The sequence below is a fragment of the Penicillium expansum genome (genome assembly GCF_000769745.1).
Source record: "Penicillium expansum strain MD-8 chromosome Unknown contig255, whole genome shotgun sequence".
Lineage (NCBI taxonomy): Eukaryota > Fungi > Ascomycota > Eurotiomycetes > Eurotiales > Aspergillaceae > Penicillium > Penicillium expansum.
The window spans coordinates 48,415-61,924 of record NW_015971251.1 but is presented as its reverse complement, the minus strand read 5'-3'; the positions used below and the strand labels follow the sequence as shown (position 1 = coordinate 61,924).

Genomic DNA, 13,510 nt, shown 5'->3' with positions numbered 1-13,510 from the left:
CCCCGCGAACATTCTTGCACTGCGCACTCTGCTTGATAGCGTCCTCGATTCTACTTTTCTTTGATTTATTTGATCAGCACTTCCTTTCAGTTCACAATGGCATCCCGGATTGATAAGGTCATCGCCCGCCAGCGAGAAAAGTGAGAATCCCACCTGGCCCGTAACTACCTTGGACCACCTTGGACCTTGAAGGATCCCATTTTGACTGTCTGTTGCTGTCTATAGGATTGCTGATGGTGCTTACTATGAGGCTCACCAGCAACTACGTGTTATTGCTGTCCGGTATATCAAGCAGTCCAACTACGATGCTGCAGCGGAGATCCTGGCTGGTGGCGCAAAGGAGCTATTAAAAGCTGGTTCCCAGCAGGGTGCATCGGCCAGTGGCGGAGACTTGGCCATCATGTTGGTGCTTGAGGTATACAACAAAGCCGAATGGGAGATCTCAGGCGGAAATGATGATGCAGAGGGTCGTTCTCGGAAGAGTGAGTCTATCCAACATGTTTTTACTATGGGGGTTTGATTACTGCAGCGTGCGGTGGTCAATCTTGGTGCTTCGATTTGCCCCAGTACCTACCATAGATCTAGCATTGCTAACTTGTATATTTTTGTTCTTCAGAGCGCCTGATCGAGCTACTGCGCGAATTCCCGTCGGATGAACCCACACGAAAGAGATTCATCCAAGAGATGATTGGATGGAGTGCAAAGTTTGGACCACTCGAGCGAGGAGATCCGGATTTACATCATGCGGTTGGTTCAGTATACGCCGAAGGTGAGTGATGTCGAAGCGCAATGTTTGATTCATTCTAATCTAATGCCTCAGATAACGAGCCATACGATGCCGAGAAACATCTCACCCTAGGAACCTCTGAATCAGCCGAGACTCTTGCAAAGCTCGAGTATGAGTGGTACACCAGCGACGAGCCGCACACCGCCGCGATCTATGCGTCACGCGCAGTCTTCCCATACCTCCTCACTGGAAATATCCGCAGCGCGAATAAAGCCCTGCTTATTTTCACTTCGCGGCTTGCAGCAGCCAATCCTCAGCTCGGGGTGCAGGATGTCAGTAGTGCCAGCTCCGACGCCCGGGTGTTCCCTGCCCTCCCTTTGGTGAACTTCCTCACCATGTTGCTGTTGGCTATCCAGCGCGGAAGTGCCGATCTCTTCCGACAGCTCACCGCACACTATGCAGTACAAATTCGAGAAGTTGGTATTTGGGACGATGCTCTGGCTCAGATTGGCGAGCAGTACTTCGCCATCAAGATTCCCCGCCAAGGAAACCCCTTGATGGACATGATGAGCGGTATGTTGTTTGGAGGAGGTCAGAACAAGACAGGTGGCAGAGGAGCATCGCAATCCCGGAAGAAGGTCGAGGCACCGCCCTCGAGCATGGAGCTCGATTAAGAGAGACTTGATGCGTGGGTCTTTGAAGCAGGCCTTTGCAGGAAACATATCCAACTGATAGTGTAATGAGATCAATGTGCATGCAGCAAGCGCAGCCCTGTCTAGTTAGAAATCGAGTCCTTCTCAGGCTCAAACATCCAATTATCGTCATCCAATGATGCTACCTTTTTGCGTAGGCTCTCGTGCACCATATCTAGAATCTCTGTTTCGGGTCAGTATATGATCACCGAAAGGACTGTCAAGTCTCAAAACCAGACTGTGACTTACCATCAGTTTCACCGTTTGATTGTCTCGTCCGGTGCCGAACCATCATCTCCACCAGAGCCGCCTCGAACTCTGTGTCAAGTATTAGCAGACTATACTTCGTAGAGGAAAAAAATGTTGTGATAAAAACGCACTCTCTTTGTCACGCCCAGTGAGTTCCGAAGATTCGAATGCTCCATCCTCCGGCGCAAGTTCAGCCAGCTCCTCTCCGTCCTCTCCAACTAGAGCCTGCGGCAATGTCGGAATCTCAAGCTTGTAGCTGCCATTCTTGTCCCGGACCACAATATCTTTATTTTCCACAGTTTTAAATGGTCGAGTATGCGGCCCCGAGTCTGAGGATGTAGGCTTCAGTCGGTGCGAGGGGCGATTGGAAAGGCCGCTGTGGGTTTGAGGAACTGTGCCATTGGGTGGTCCTGCGGAAGCAGGTCGGCGGCTGAGGTTCCCATGGAAGAGGTTGCGGCGGACAGAGGTCTGGTTTATCATTCCAGATGTTTGCATGACTGTACACACTGCGGTTTGTGTTTTCTCTGCTGTGTTTGGCCGGAGGTTCTGAGTATGCGGGGAGCCGTGCGCGTCGCGTCGCGGAGAGGCAGCGTAGATATTTCGAGGAGCAGATTGATTTCGGGTATGTGTGTTAGGGTGTCTAAATTGGAGGGAATAGAGGTATCGCCAGCTGCTAGGTATTAAGAATAATTGTTGTTGGGATGAAGAGAGGAAGAATTGCGCGGAATGGAGGGGATGAGAAAAGAAACGACCACGACAACACCAGCATTGAACTAAACTACATGTGCGGCAGTCAGTATACTAGAAACAATTGACTACCGAGGATCTTATAGAGATTATACAATATGAAATAACCAAAACAATAGCTTCAATGCCCTCAGTGCCAAACATCTCACTGTGAAGTGCACAGGCCAGCTGATAAGCCGTTATCGCGTTTCCCACGCGTGCTTCTTTCGCGTCTCCCCTTCACTGCACTTCTTCACCTTGGAATCACCAAATTACTCATAATGGTTCAAGCTGAATCTTCCTCAAATGCTTCTCGCAATGGTGCCAAGGCCAGTGCTGCTGGTGCCCCTGTGGACTATGAGCTTCCCTGGTAGGTTTTCCCTCCACGAGAACATCAGGCAGAGCTAACCTTTGGCTTCTCAATAGGGTTGAGAAATATCGCCCAACCTTCCTCGATGATATTGTCGGCAACACTGAAACAGTGGAACGATTAAAGATCATTGCCAAAGATGGTAATATGCCACACGTTATCATCTCCGGCATGCCGGGTATTGGAAAGACCACTTCAGTACTATGTCTGGCGCGGCAAATGCTGGGAGATGCATACAAGGAGGCAGTTCTGGAATTGAATGCCAGTGATGAGAGAGGTTAGCTTTGGCATAATTTGCTATATGACCCGGTTGATACTGATGCTATGATCTAGGTATTGATGTGGTGCGCAATCGAATCAAAGGTTTTGCCCAAAAGAAGGTTACCCTACCCCAAGGTCGCCATAAATTGGTAATCCTTGATGAAGCCGATAGGTTTGTTCTCCACAGAGTTTTGTTTTGGTCATTGGACTCACATATCCCTGCAGCATGACCGCCGGTGCTCAACAAGCCCTACGACGTACTATGGAAATCTATTCCTCCACCACCCGTTTTGCATTTGCCTGTAACCAGTCGAACAAGATCATTGAACCCCTACAATCCCGTTGCGCCATTCTCCGTTATGCCCGGTTGACAGATGCTCAGGTTGTGAAACGGTTGATGCAAATTTGCGAGGCGGAGAAGGTCGAACACTCCGAGGATGGAATTGCTGCACTTGTTTTCAGTGCAGAGGGTGACATGCGCCAGGCTATCAACAACCTGCAGAGTACTTGGTCCGGTTTCGGTTTCGTCAGCGGAGACAATGTGTTCCGAGTAGTCGACAGTCCCCACCCGGTTAAAGTCCAGGCCATGATCAAGGCTTGCTGGGAAGGCAAGGTGGATGTGGCACTAGAGGGGCTGAACGAGCTATGGTATGTTGTACATGTGTTTGCTTCGTGTTTCGAGGTGCTGGAGATTTCTGACTATTTCATATCTACAGGACCCTGGGTTACTCTTCTCACGATATCATCAGTACCATGTTCCGAGTCACCAAAACCATCCCCACATTGTCCGAACATTCCAAGTTGGAGTTCATTCGAGAGATTGGATTCACGCATATGCGTATCCTGGATGGTGTGCAGTCGCTGCTTCAACTGAGCGGTTGTGTGGCGAAGCTTTGCAAGATTAACATGAAACCCGATCTGTTCGAGCCCCCCAAGGCTTGAGACTCAAAAATGCTTGTCTTGTTGCATATTCCCACGGCGTTTGTCATTTTAAGTGACTCTGGAGGCAGATATCCCACCAAGCTGCATAATGAGTTACGTGTACCATATTTATCCCAAAAATCAGTTCAATCAACGGCGATTTACGTCATTCAGTCTGTGGGTTGACCCAATCTCATATTCTGCCTATCGATCCCAGGTAGTTCAATTGGATTTGTCGAGATTACTTTTCCAGATCTTCTCAATAACTGTAGCAGCTCCCAGTACCTTCTCTTCCTGGAGTTTCTTGCCGATGATCTGTAGATTCACGGGATATCCATCCACCTGTTTCGCATCGAAAAGATTCCAATTCCACTCGTCGATACTGTTTCTTGGGACATAGGGCTCCGAGGGCAACACATCCAGCTCGGCTCTCACTCTATCCACTGGGAACGTCAAAGCCGGGTAGTCCAGGAAATTCCAAATCTTAGTATAGCCAACCCAACGGAATTTCCGATGAGGCACAGTCGTATGGGGCAAAGTAGGACTCAACAGAACATCGACAGCCCGACCCGATGGAGACCGCATCGCGTTCCATTTATCCAGATATTTCTTTTGCGCCGCAGCTTTCCGCTTGTTCAACTGCCAATATTCATAAACCGAGATAGCCTTGCCGCGGTTAACCAGCCCTTCAACGTGAGGGATAAACGGCTCGCCGGCAGCGGCTACATCCCGACGAATATCCTCACCTCCGTCGACCGTGTAGAAGAGATCCATAATCTCAATGCACCCCGCATGGTCAGATGTATCCCATTCCACAACCTCGTGGCCATGTGCTTTAAGGACTGCTGAGAGTTCTAGTAGGGCGCGCGCAATAGGTGGGTGGACCTTTACCACGCCGTCATCCAGGATCAAACCGATGACCATAGGTCGATCTTGGGGTTCTTGGAATGCAGTATCATTCCAGGGAAGAGGAGCGCATCGCGGATCGAGGTCCCAGGGCTGGCTGTTTGCTATCAGACGGCTCATGTAGCTGATAGACGCGAGATCTCGAGCCATCGGGCCGATGGCAGATGGGACATGTTCTTGGCCTTCGGTGGAGACGGGTACGCCCTGGTAGGGGAGTCGAGCGCTCTGTGGGGATCATAAGCACAGATAAGTGAAGAGGAAGAAGTCTGCTTGTTGGCGGTTGATGCTTACGCTTGGTTTGAAGCCATACAAGCCCACTGTAGACTGTGGGATTCTTATGCTTCCGCCGATATCAGTTCCGAATCCGAATAGTGACCCATGCAATGTCAACAAAGCGCCTTCGCCGCCAGTTGAGCCACCGGGTGAAAAGATTGGATTGCGGGGATTGCTCGTGAGTCCCCAGAGAGGATTCTCGGTTTCGGCCCACTGGAGGTAGAGTCAATCTCCAAATCAGATACTGCCAGTGATAATCTCGGACGAACCATGATACTCTGTGGAAGATTTGTCTTTGCGATGACAATGGCGCCCATGTTCTTCAAGATCTGCACAATCACCGCGTCTTCCTGGGCCGGGGCGAATGACCTGCCCACATATCCCAGGGTGGTGTCAAGGCCCTTGACGTTAAATTGATCTTTTAGGGTGATAGGAATTCCATGCAGGGGACCTTTGAGCTTTCCACTTTCTGCAAAGTCGGCGTCTAGCTGCTTTGCATGCTCTAGGGCGTCTTCGAACATAATCTCGGTCAGGCTGTTTGTCTATCCATGCCAGATTTTATCAGTGAGTTGGCCGGGATAGAAATGGAACCGAAGATGCGAGGCACATACCAATTGATGTGCTACCACAGCCCTACCGATCACATTAGTATATAGTCTGTTCCAACCCCCGATCAAAGACATACCGTTGGATGTATGCCTTGACCACCTGTTCTGCTTGGAACTCCCCTTTCTCCAGGCATTCCAGTAGCGTGGCGACATTGTCAATATCTGTGATCCTTTGAACCAAGGGATCTTCTACTCGAGTACGCTCCTCGGGATTCTGTACTTGCGGCAGACGTTGAGCTACATCGACCAAATACGGTGCGAGGAGTTGGTCTCTGATGAGTTGCTTATGGGAGACAATCTCTTCCCAAGTCTGTAAGCTGCCCATTTTGGTATGAATTGGACTTGCACGAGCCCCATTGGAGGTCAAGACTAGCTTGATATAGTCTGCTCGGACTGCTGTCCGAGGGTCTTATCAAGTGGGGGTGTGGCACACTTTCCGTCAAATACCACTAGAAACATATTTGGAGTAATTATTTTCTCTTTATCTAACCGGGATTTACCGTATTTTCCATTTTCCCCAATAATTTGGAGTCATTTTTATGATCTTTCTGGTGAAGAAAGAGAAGATGAGAAGATGAGAAGATGAGAAGATGAGAAAATGGAGAGGCGGGGGAAGGGGGCCAATTGGCCATGTGGGTCAAACCTTCTTCGACCTCACTAGGTTTTATGTTTCAATCTCTCTGCCTGAGAGAGCTATAGCTCTACAGCTACAAACACTGATTTAGGAACATGGAAGCTAGAAGATCTCCGACCGGCACCACTGCCACGGGCGCCATCCGATCAAATAAATCTGCTATCGCCAAGAGAGCGTGCGACCAATGCAAATTCCGCAAGATCAAGGTAAGACATCCACACTCCCACCCCCCTTATGTATCACAATGACACTGAACATACTAACTTGCTTCCAGTGTAGCTTGTCACAGCCCTGTAAGGCTTGTGAGTCCATGGGCTTCGAGTGTACATTCCTTCAACCACAGAAGAAGCGCGGACCAACCGGGCAGTGAGTAATCGCCCGTGACTGTGAATAGTATCACTGACTGGGATAAAGTCGCGTGTCGCAAATTCGACAGCAGCAGACTGTCATAACTCCCCAAGAAGAATCGAAAAATGGCTTCCAATTCCAAACTCCGACCTCTTCGGTGGAGTCCGGACAAGCCGGTCCTTTGCCTGGAGCACCTTGGACCCCCACTCAGGGTCCAGCCACGATGCCCCTAGAGGGAACCGGAGGATTAGCGCCTTCAGTTATCCCACCTCCAATGGCAGCCTGGGGTGAGGAAACCACATCTATAGATTCTCACAGCAACAGCGCCAGCGCCATGAGCTGGAACGATCGAAATGACGTCGAGTACTGGCTTCCAGATAATCTGGATTCTCAAGTCCCTGTTTTCGAATATCCAGGAAGTAATGTATATCTCAGGCCATCTCTTCCCTCTATCATTCAACCAGTCCCCGATGCTGGGGCCATGGGAATGCCCCCGCAGGAAGCTCCAAATATGCCATTTTCACCAACCGTGGGGTCTATGCACTCAGATACCCAGGAGGGGGATGCAGTCTGGCCATCCACAATCAACGAAGCAAATATGATCCCTTGGATTGATGTCTATTTTGATCGACTGCATCCGACCATACCCGTCCTCAACCGATCATCGCTGTACACTTCGATGATCACACAAGAACATCGCAAGAACTCCCAGTTCGGGGCCATGCTCTTGTCCCTATGTGCATTCTCGCTCACCCAGCCAATTGAGATCAACGAGCGGCCGACGACCTCATCTCGAGCTCTGCAGGCACGAGCCATGATGAACGCAGCGACCAAAATGCGAAGCTGTTCGGATTTTGGCGAGAACCCAACGATTGAAGCTGTCCTGACAAGCTTTTTCCTATTTGGCTGTTTGTTTGGAAGTAACCAGCACAACGCAGCGTGGCTCCGGATACGGGAGGCACTAGATCTTGCAGCCACGCTAGGATTGAATGATCCCGAGTCATATCAGGATCTGTCCGGGGAAGAGAAAGGCCAGCGACTACGAACGTACCTCGTCCTTTCTATTACGGAAAGGTAAGTAAACGGCTAGCTCTTTTAAAATCAACCCGCTGACCATAAGCTTCAGAGCCTATGCTTTGCAGCGGCGACACCCAATCACCTTTTGGGGGAAGCCGGGATTCACCATGCGGTCAGTGCATGATTTCATCCACAGCGCCACGCATAGCGTCGTCTCTGGCATTATGGTCCACAACGAGAAGGATGCCGAGGGGATGATGGGTCTTGCACGAATGATGGAACTATTCGATGCCATCGACGAAGATGTCATCGACTGCTGGAACCGCCGATGCGATAGCAACAATGGGTACTGCCAACGGCTCACCGAAGTCAAGGCACTCTCCATCCACCAAAATCTCAATCGAGTCAATCAAGCCGAACGATATCGCGGCTATGACTGGTTCGAGCGAGCCAAGGGAGGTCGTGGCGAAACCAGCAATGCTACATTTGCCATGGGCCTACGAGAGACCCAAGCAGCGGACGTTTTCATCACCCAGAAATGGCTCCAGAACCGTGTCTGGCTTCTCTCCTCAACCCACGGGCTTTTGAGTGCCCATTCGGAACATCCCGAGCTAACCTTCGGATATGCCGTATCCATTGCTGAAACCACTCTTCAGCTGTGTCAGTCATTACGGCTGAGCTCCATGGAAGCCCATGGCATCGGTCTGGTATGTAACTTGCTCACATCTATATCCTGTATATGTTTATGTTCGGCTCGTGACCTTGACTCCATACTAACAACTGAATATTCAGACCGAAAAACTGTACGACATCGCAATCTGCGCAACGAACATCCTATGCAATACAAGCCCGTCTTACGGGGTTGGCCTGAACATGCCCGTCAATTTCACTGAAAGAATACCATCAACCACGACTTCTACGCCCCAGAGTCTTGCTGAAGACTTTTTGTTACTGATGACCAGCTTCCGTGGTGGAAACCATCCCTATCTGGAGAAGTACCGAGCTCATCTCCGCTCGTTACAGATTATGGAAGCCAAAGCTCCGGAGTGGCCGCAACGATGAGTAAGGCTCTTCGGGAGTGTTTTTTTTTATTTGGCTCGAGTGATCTTTTCCAATTCCTATGAAATGGGCTTTCGACATGCATTTACTTTTTTAGACCTCATTGGCCATGTTGTACATGGAAACATCATCTTTCGCTGGGTTTTACAGTGTACCAATAGAGCGAGTTTAACTATACCCCAAGTTTATATATTTCCATGGTACAATGCGAAGAGTATAGAGCGTTTGCTCTACAAGTAGATTTATACACTATGATCCGAAAAATGAACTGGGGTCATGCCAAACGCTTCGACGCACGCGACCTCAGCTCCAATGAAGTCTCATACGACCTCCACTTCCACATAGGGATCTTAGCCGCATACATCTCATCGATCTCAGCAAAAGTCCGACCCCGCGTCTCCGGCATGAAAAAGTAGAAAAAGACAATGATGGCAGCCATGCATCCAGCGAAGATGAGATAAGTCTTCGCGCCAAGATTAGCCGCATCCGCCGAAGTCAACTGCGGAACAGCGAGAGTCGTGATAACGGCAGTTGTTTGTGCACAAGCAATCGTGTAGGCCATGGTGTGGTGGCGGAGTTTAGGGGTTGCCATTTCGGAGGGCATGACGTTCGACAACGAGAAAAAGGAAGCTGCCCAGAAGAAATTGAATACAAAGGACAAGGCGGCAATTCCCATAGTGGCTTTCTTATTGCCTCTGTCGAAGGCTAGGCCACCGGCCACGGCGTCAATTATGAACAGAATCCCCATTCCGATGAATGCCGTGGGACGTCGACCGGCACGGTCGATGACGAAGGGTGCAGCAATAGTGCCGGCTAATGTGCAGCAGGATGAAATGATTGTGAGGGCGAAGGCATCTGCAATGCCCAGTTCTGTAAGGAAGACAGTTGTATATGTGGATGAAAGAATGATGCCTGATATTTGATTAAGAGAGAAGAATGAGCCGGCAGTCAGGGTACGCTTGAGGTGCTGTCGCTGGAATATGTGCCAGAACTTGGTCTGGGCGTGTAGCTGGCGCTCCCTTTCTTCAGACAGCCTCATGAGACGGAGTTCATCTTCAACCTCGTCGTCGCTGAACCCACGTAATTTCCGTAGACTGTGTCGAGCGTCTGCTATATTTCCCTTCCCAACCAGCCATTGTGGACTTTCTGGAAGAGACACTGTTAGGAAAAGAAGAAGCACAGGCAGAACACACTGTACAGCCATTGGGATCTGGTACGATAGAGTCCCATGGATCTTTTCCGTTCTGAATACCACCGCTGTACCTACCACGCCAGCCGTTAGATTCAAAATGTTCATTGAACTGACAGATCTTCCGCGTATAGAGGTGGGAACCACCTAAGAGTAAGGATAAGCGAGATTGAACATCGAACAAGCGGTAAAGGATCAATACCTCGGAGATATACAAAGGGGCAGTTGCATTTATGATACCCAAGGCAACCGAATTGATAGAACGACCTCCCACAAAGGCCCCAAAATTCGGTGCAAAGACCTGCAGCAATCCGCCACCCACCGAGATGATATATGCAACAATCAATGGCCATTTGCGACCCAGGTGGAAATTCATTGGCGAAGCAAGCAGACCTCCGATGACGGATCCCACCAATGGAAGAGAGAAGACCAGATTTTGATTGCGAGCCGTGAGGACATATTTTCCAGTGACTGGGTTAGGTCCTTGGAATTTCTCAACCTGCATTGGAATCAGCTTAGATCACCTGTTTACGATTTTGCAACACCCACAAAACCCGGTAATGCAGCAACAGGAGAAATGATCTTGTCGTCGAATCCAAACAAGAAGGACGCGGCACCAAATATTGTACAGGCGAAGATTAACCGGGCATTGATAGCTTGGGACTTTGGACGCGAGGTCGCGTCTGAGTAGTCGACGTGTTGTGTTTCAGTCGAGGGACACTTGAAAGACATGATGCGTTTGAGGCCACACCCTCGAAGACACACTTCCATATGGAATTTATACTTTATACTTTATATCGATTCATATTGGATATGTTTGGATATGTTTGGATGATATGGATGATATGAACATCAGGGGAGAAGGGGAAAGGGAGAAGTTCCCCGGATCCCCCCCCGGATTTTCCTTCCAAAAAAGTTACCCCCCGGATTTTTTGTTTGGTGAGTTTCTCCGAGATTTCCTCGAGGACCCTGGAAATGCCTGGGACTAAAATGATGCATCCTCATGAACTATATATATCGACATTACAAAGTATATACTCCATTACCCCATCTGATCATCAGCTCATTAACTCATTTGCCAGTTTAATTGGGGTTTCTTTGGGGTTTCTTGCATTTCCCCGACAATCCTCCTGCAAATGCCGAAACTATTTCCGATTAATTCCCGAATCGGGAAATCCTTCTTGAAGATCAAGGCCTTTACAACATTTCATCTCTGTTTTCTGTGAATTATCTCCTCGGACTGTACTTTTGAAGTCTCAGGGTATACCTCTCAGGGAATACTGCACGTGTTTTGGTGGAAGTGGCCAAATTTGAACGGTGATAGACTCTGGAAGTATATCATCATCCCCCACCTGGTTCGGCGACGACTCGTCCAAGTTTTTTTTTTTTTAATTTTTGCATCAAATCCAATATCAAAGATGTCTGCTCCTGTCATCACAGAGTTGGACATGCTTACACTCAAACATCAGCAAAACGCCGGGCAATTTCCTTGCAAAACCCATGAAGTTAATGACGAATCTCATGAAGAGAAGAAATTACTTCAGAACCCTTCACAATGGAGACCATCATTCCATGTCACAGCACCAGCAGGATGGATGAATGACCCTTCTGGATTGGGATTTGACCCAGAAACAGGGTTATATCATTTGAGTTTTCAATGGAACCCGCATGGGAATGATTGGGGCAATATGTCCTGGGGCCATGCTACATCCCTAGACCTGGTGTCATGGAAGACATCCACCGATCCCATCTTGGCACCCTCTGCTGAATATGATCGCCTCGGCGTCTTTACGGGATGTCTACAGCCAACCGATATCTCCGGACAGCCGGGAGCCCTCACAATCATATACACCTCCGTGAGACATCTCCCGATTCATTATACCCTACCATACACAGTCGGAAGTGAGACTCTCAGTTTAGCTGTCTCGCAAGACGGAGGCGAGACTTGGGAACGCCAGGACTGCAACCCGGTCCTCACTGGCCCGCCTTCACATCTTAACGTCACGGGCTGGAGAGATCCCTGGCTCACAACTTGGGCTAATGGACCTTTTTTCAAACACACACCGTCAACACTATATGGCTTTATATCAGGAGGGATTTGCAAGAAAAGCCCAACAGTCTTTGTCTATACTGTACAAGCAACGGATCTCACCAAGTGGGATTTCATTGGCCCATTGATCGACGTCGGTCTCAATCTACGACCATCTCGCTGGTCTGGCGACTACGGTGTGAACTGGGAAGTTGTTAACCTGATGACACTGACCAATGACACTGGCACGTCTCGGGACTTCATCATCATGGGAGCTGAGGGTTGTGTGCCGCCGGATGATTCGAACCAAGACGGGATTCAAGAAGCACGTCGGAGACGAGTAGCCCGAGCTCAGCTCTGGATGTCTATCAAATCTAACGGAGAAAAGAAATCTACCTCCATAGATAGTCCCCTAGCCTCATATGGATTCTCTGGTATCTTCGATCACGGTTGCTACTATGCAGCCAACTCGTTCTACGACCCTCAAACCTCGCAACATATCGTCTATGGCTGGATCACGGAAGAAGATCTGTCTGATTCTCTGCGTCATCGCCAAGGATTCAGCGGTTTGGTTTCACTTCCTCGTGTGGTGGGATTGATGACATTGAAAAATGTTAAGAAGGCACGAATCTCGCAGTTGAGTTCAATTACTTCAATCGATGCAGTCCCCGATGCACCTGGTATCGGTACCTCCACGATCCATACCATGAAGATCAGCCCAGATAGCCGACTTACTCGGCTGAGACAAAACGCTCGGGAGAGTCAGTTCGCTGGCGTTGCCTTGTCCACATCACCTTCACAAGGTCCTGTGATATTGAGAACATCTAAATGGGAAATCGACGCCGAATTTTCCGTTAGCAAATCGTGTGCTCGTGTGGGTATCAAGATTCCACACACTTCTGGTAAGTCTTTGATTCTGGTTCTCTAAGCCTATCGTCTATATATACTGATACTCATTCCTCTAGATGGTCAAGTCTGCACGACTCTTTCCTGGAATCCACGAAGTGAGACCTTCGAAATCCACCGGCCTCTGATTGATAACGCCGAAGTAAACCACGGCTATGAAACCGCTCCGCACACACTATTTACATTCTTGAACGAGCGTGGCGAAGAGGTTGAAGAAACGCTTCGAGTACACGCCTTCTTAGACTCTAGTGTGTTAGAAGTGTTTGCCAACAACAGAACGGTCATATCTACACGAATCTACCACCCAGGAGATCGTTGCTTCGGACCACTATTCTTCGCAGAGTCGGATGCTGAAGCGGATGATGAACAGCCAGCTGCAGTTCTCGTGCAAGCTTCTATCTGGGATGGTCTTGGAGTATGATGAATTGCAATATGCAAATATTATGAGCATTATGTATAGTATGCACCACATGTAGTATGCAGCGCACTAGATCTTAGTAATAAAACAGGGTAGAAGCAGACGCGGCGTGGGGCATCATGAAACCAGCAAGAAGATGAAGCAATCAAAAATGCATCCGCCTAGAGCCATGGTCAT

General features: G+C 49.1%; 7 protein-coding genes across 7 annotated transcripts; 4 read left to right on the top strand and 3 right to left on the bottom strand.

Moving 5' to 3' along the window:
• Positions 1-96: 96 nt before the first annotated feature.
• On the top strand, positions 97-1,401 carry PEX2_073940 (protein GET4; the record flags this gene model as incomplete). The annotated part of the gene is made up of 4 exons (XM_016744664.1): positions 97-140; positions 226-482; positions 617-769; positions 821-1,401. 4 exons carry the CDS (start codon positions 97-99, stop codon positions 1,399-1,401), a joined length of 1,035 nt encoding a protein of 344 aa, XP_016600488.1.
• Positions 1,402-1,502: 101 nt separating this feature from the next.
• Positions 1,503-2,163, bottom strand: PEX2_073930 (uncharacterized protein; the record flags this gene model as incomplete). Its single annotated transcript, XM_016744663.1, has 3 exons — positions 1,503-1,603; positions 1,669-1,737; positions 1,800-2,163. The coding sequence occupies 3 exons, from the start codon at positions 2,161-2,163 to the stop codon at positions 1,503-1,505; spliced, it is 534 nt and encodes a 177-aa protein (XP_016600487.1).
• Positions 2,164-2,675: 512 nt separating this feature from the next.
• PEX2_073920 (replication factor C subunit 4) lies at positions 2,676-3,967 on the top strand (the record flags this gene model as incomplete). The annotated part of the gene is made up of 5 exons (XM_016744662.1): positions 2,676-2,764; positions 2,821-3,041; positions 3,098-3,197; positions 3,251-3,673; positions 3,742-3,967. The coding sequence occupies 5 exons, from the start codon at positions 2,676-2,678 to the stop codon at positions 3,965-3,967; spliced, it is 1,059 nt and encodes a 352-aa protein (XP_016600486.1).
• Positions 3,968-4,168: 201 nt separating this feature from the next.
• Positions 4,169-6,058, bottom strand: PEX2_073910 (amidase; the record flags this gene model as incomplete). Its single annotated transcript, XM_016744661.1, has 5 exons — positions 4,169-5,077; positions 5,144-5,338; positions 5,395-5,667; positions 5,737-5,758; positions 5,811-6,058. The coding sequence occupies 5 exons, from the start codon at positions 6,056-6,058 to the stop codon at positions 4,169-4,171; spliced, it is 1,647 nt and encodes a 548-aa protein (XP_016600485.1).
• A 404-nt stretch (positions 6,059-6,462) lies between these two features.
• On the top strand, positions 6,463-8,794 carry PEX2_073900 (CeGAL family transcription factor; the record flags this gene model as incomplete). Its single annotated transcript, XM_016744660.1, has 5 exons — positions 6,463-6,573; positions 6,642-6,733; positions 6,782-7,789; positions 7,842-8,439; positions 8,525-8,794. 5 exons carry the CDS (start codon positions 6,463-6,465, stop codon positions 8,792-8,794), a joined length of 2,079 nt encoding a protein of 692 aa, XP_016600484.1.
• A 271-nt stretch (positions 8,795-9,065) lies between these two features.
• Positions 9,066-10,712, bottom strand: PEX2_073890 (Major facilitator superfamily domain, general substrate transporter; the record flags this gene model as incomplete). Its single annotated transcript, XM_016744659.1, has 3 exons — positions 9,066-10,054; positions 10,098-10,479; positions 10,530-10,712. 3 exons carry the CDS (start codon positions 10,710-10,712, stop codon positions 9,066-9,068), a joined length of 1,554 nt encoding a protein of 517 aa, XP_016600483.1.
• Positions 10,713-11,398: 686 nt separating this feature from the next.
• On the top strand, positions 11,399-13,336 carry PEX2_073880 (glycoside hydrolase family 32 protein; the record flags this gene model as incomplete). Its single annotated transcript, XM_016744658.1, has 2 exons — positions 11,399-12,911; positions 12,975-13,336. 2 exons carry the CDS (start codon positions 11,399-11,401, stop codon positions 13,334-13,336), a joined length of 1,875 nt encoding a protein of 624 aa, XP_016600482.1.
• Positions 13,337-13,510: the final 174 nt, after the last annotated feature.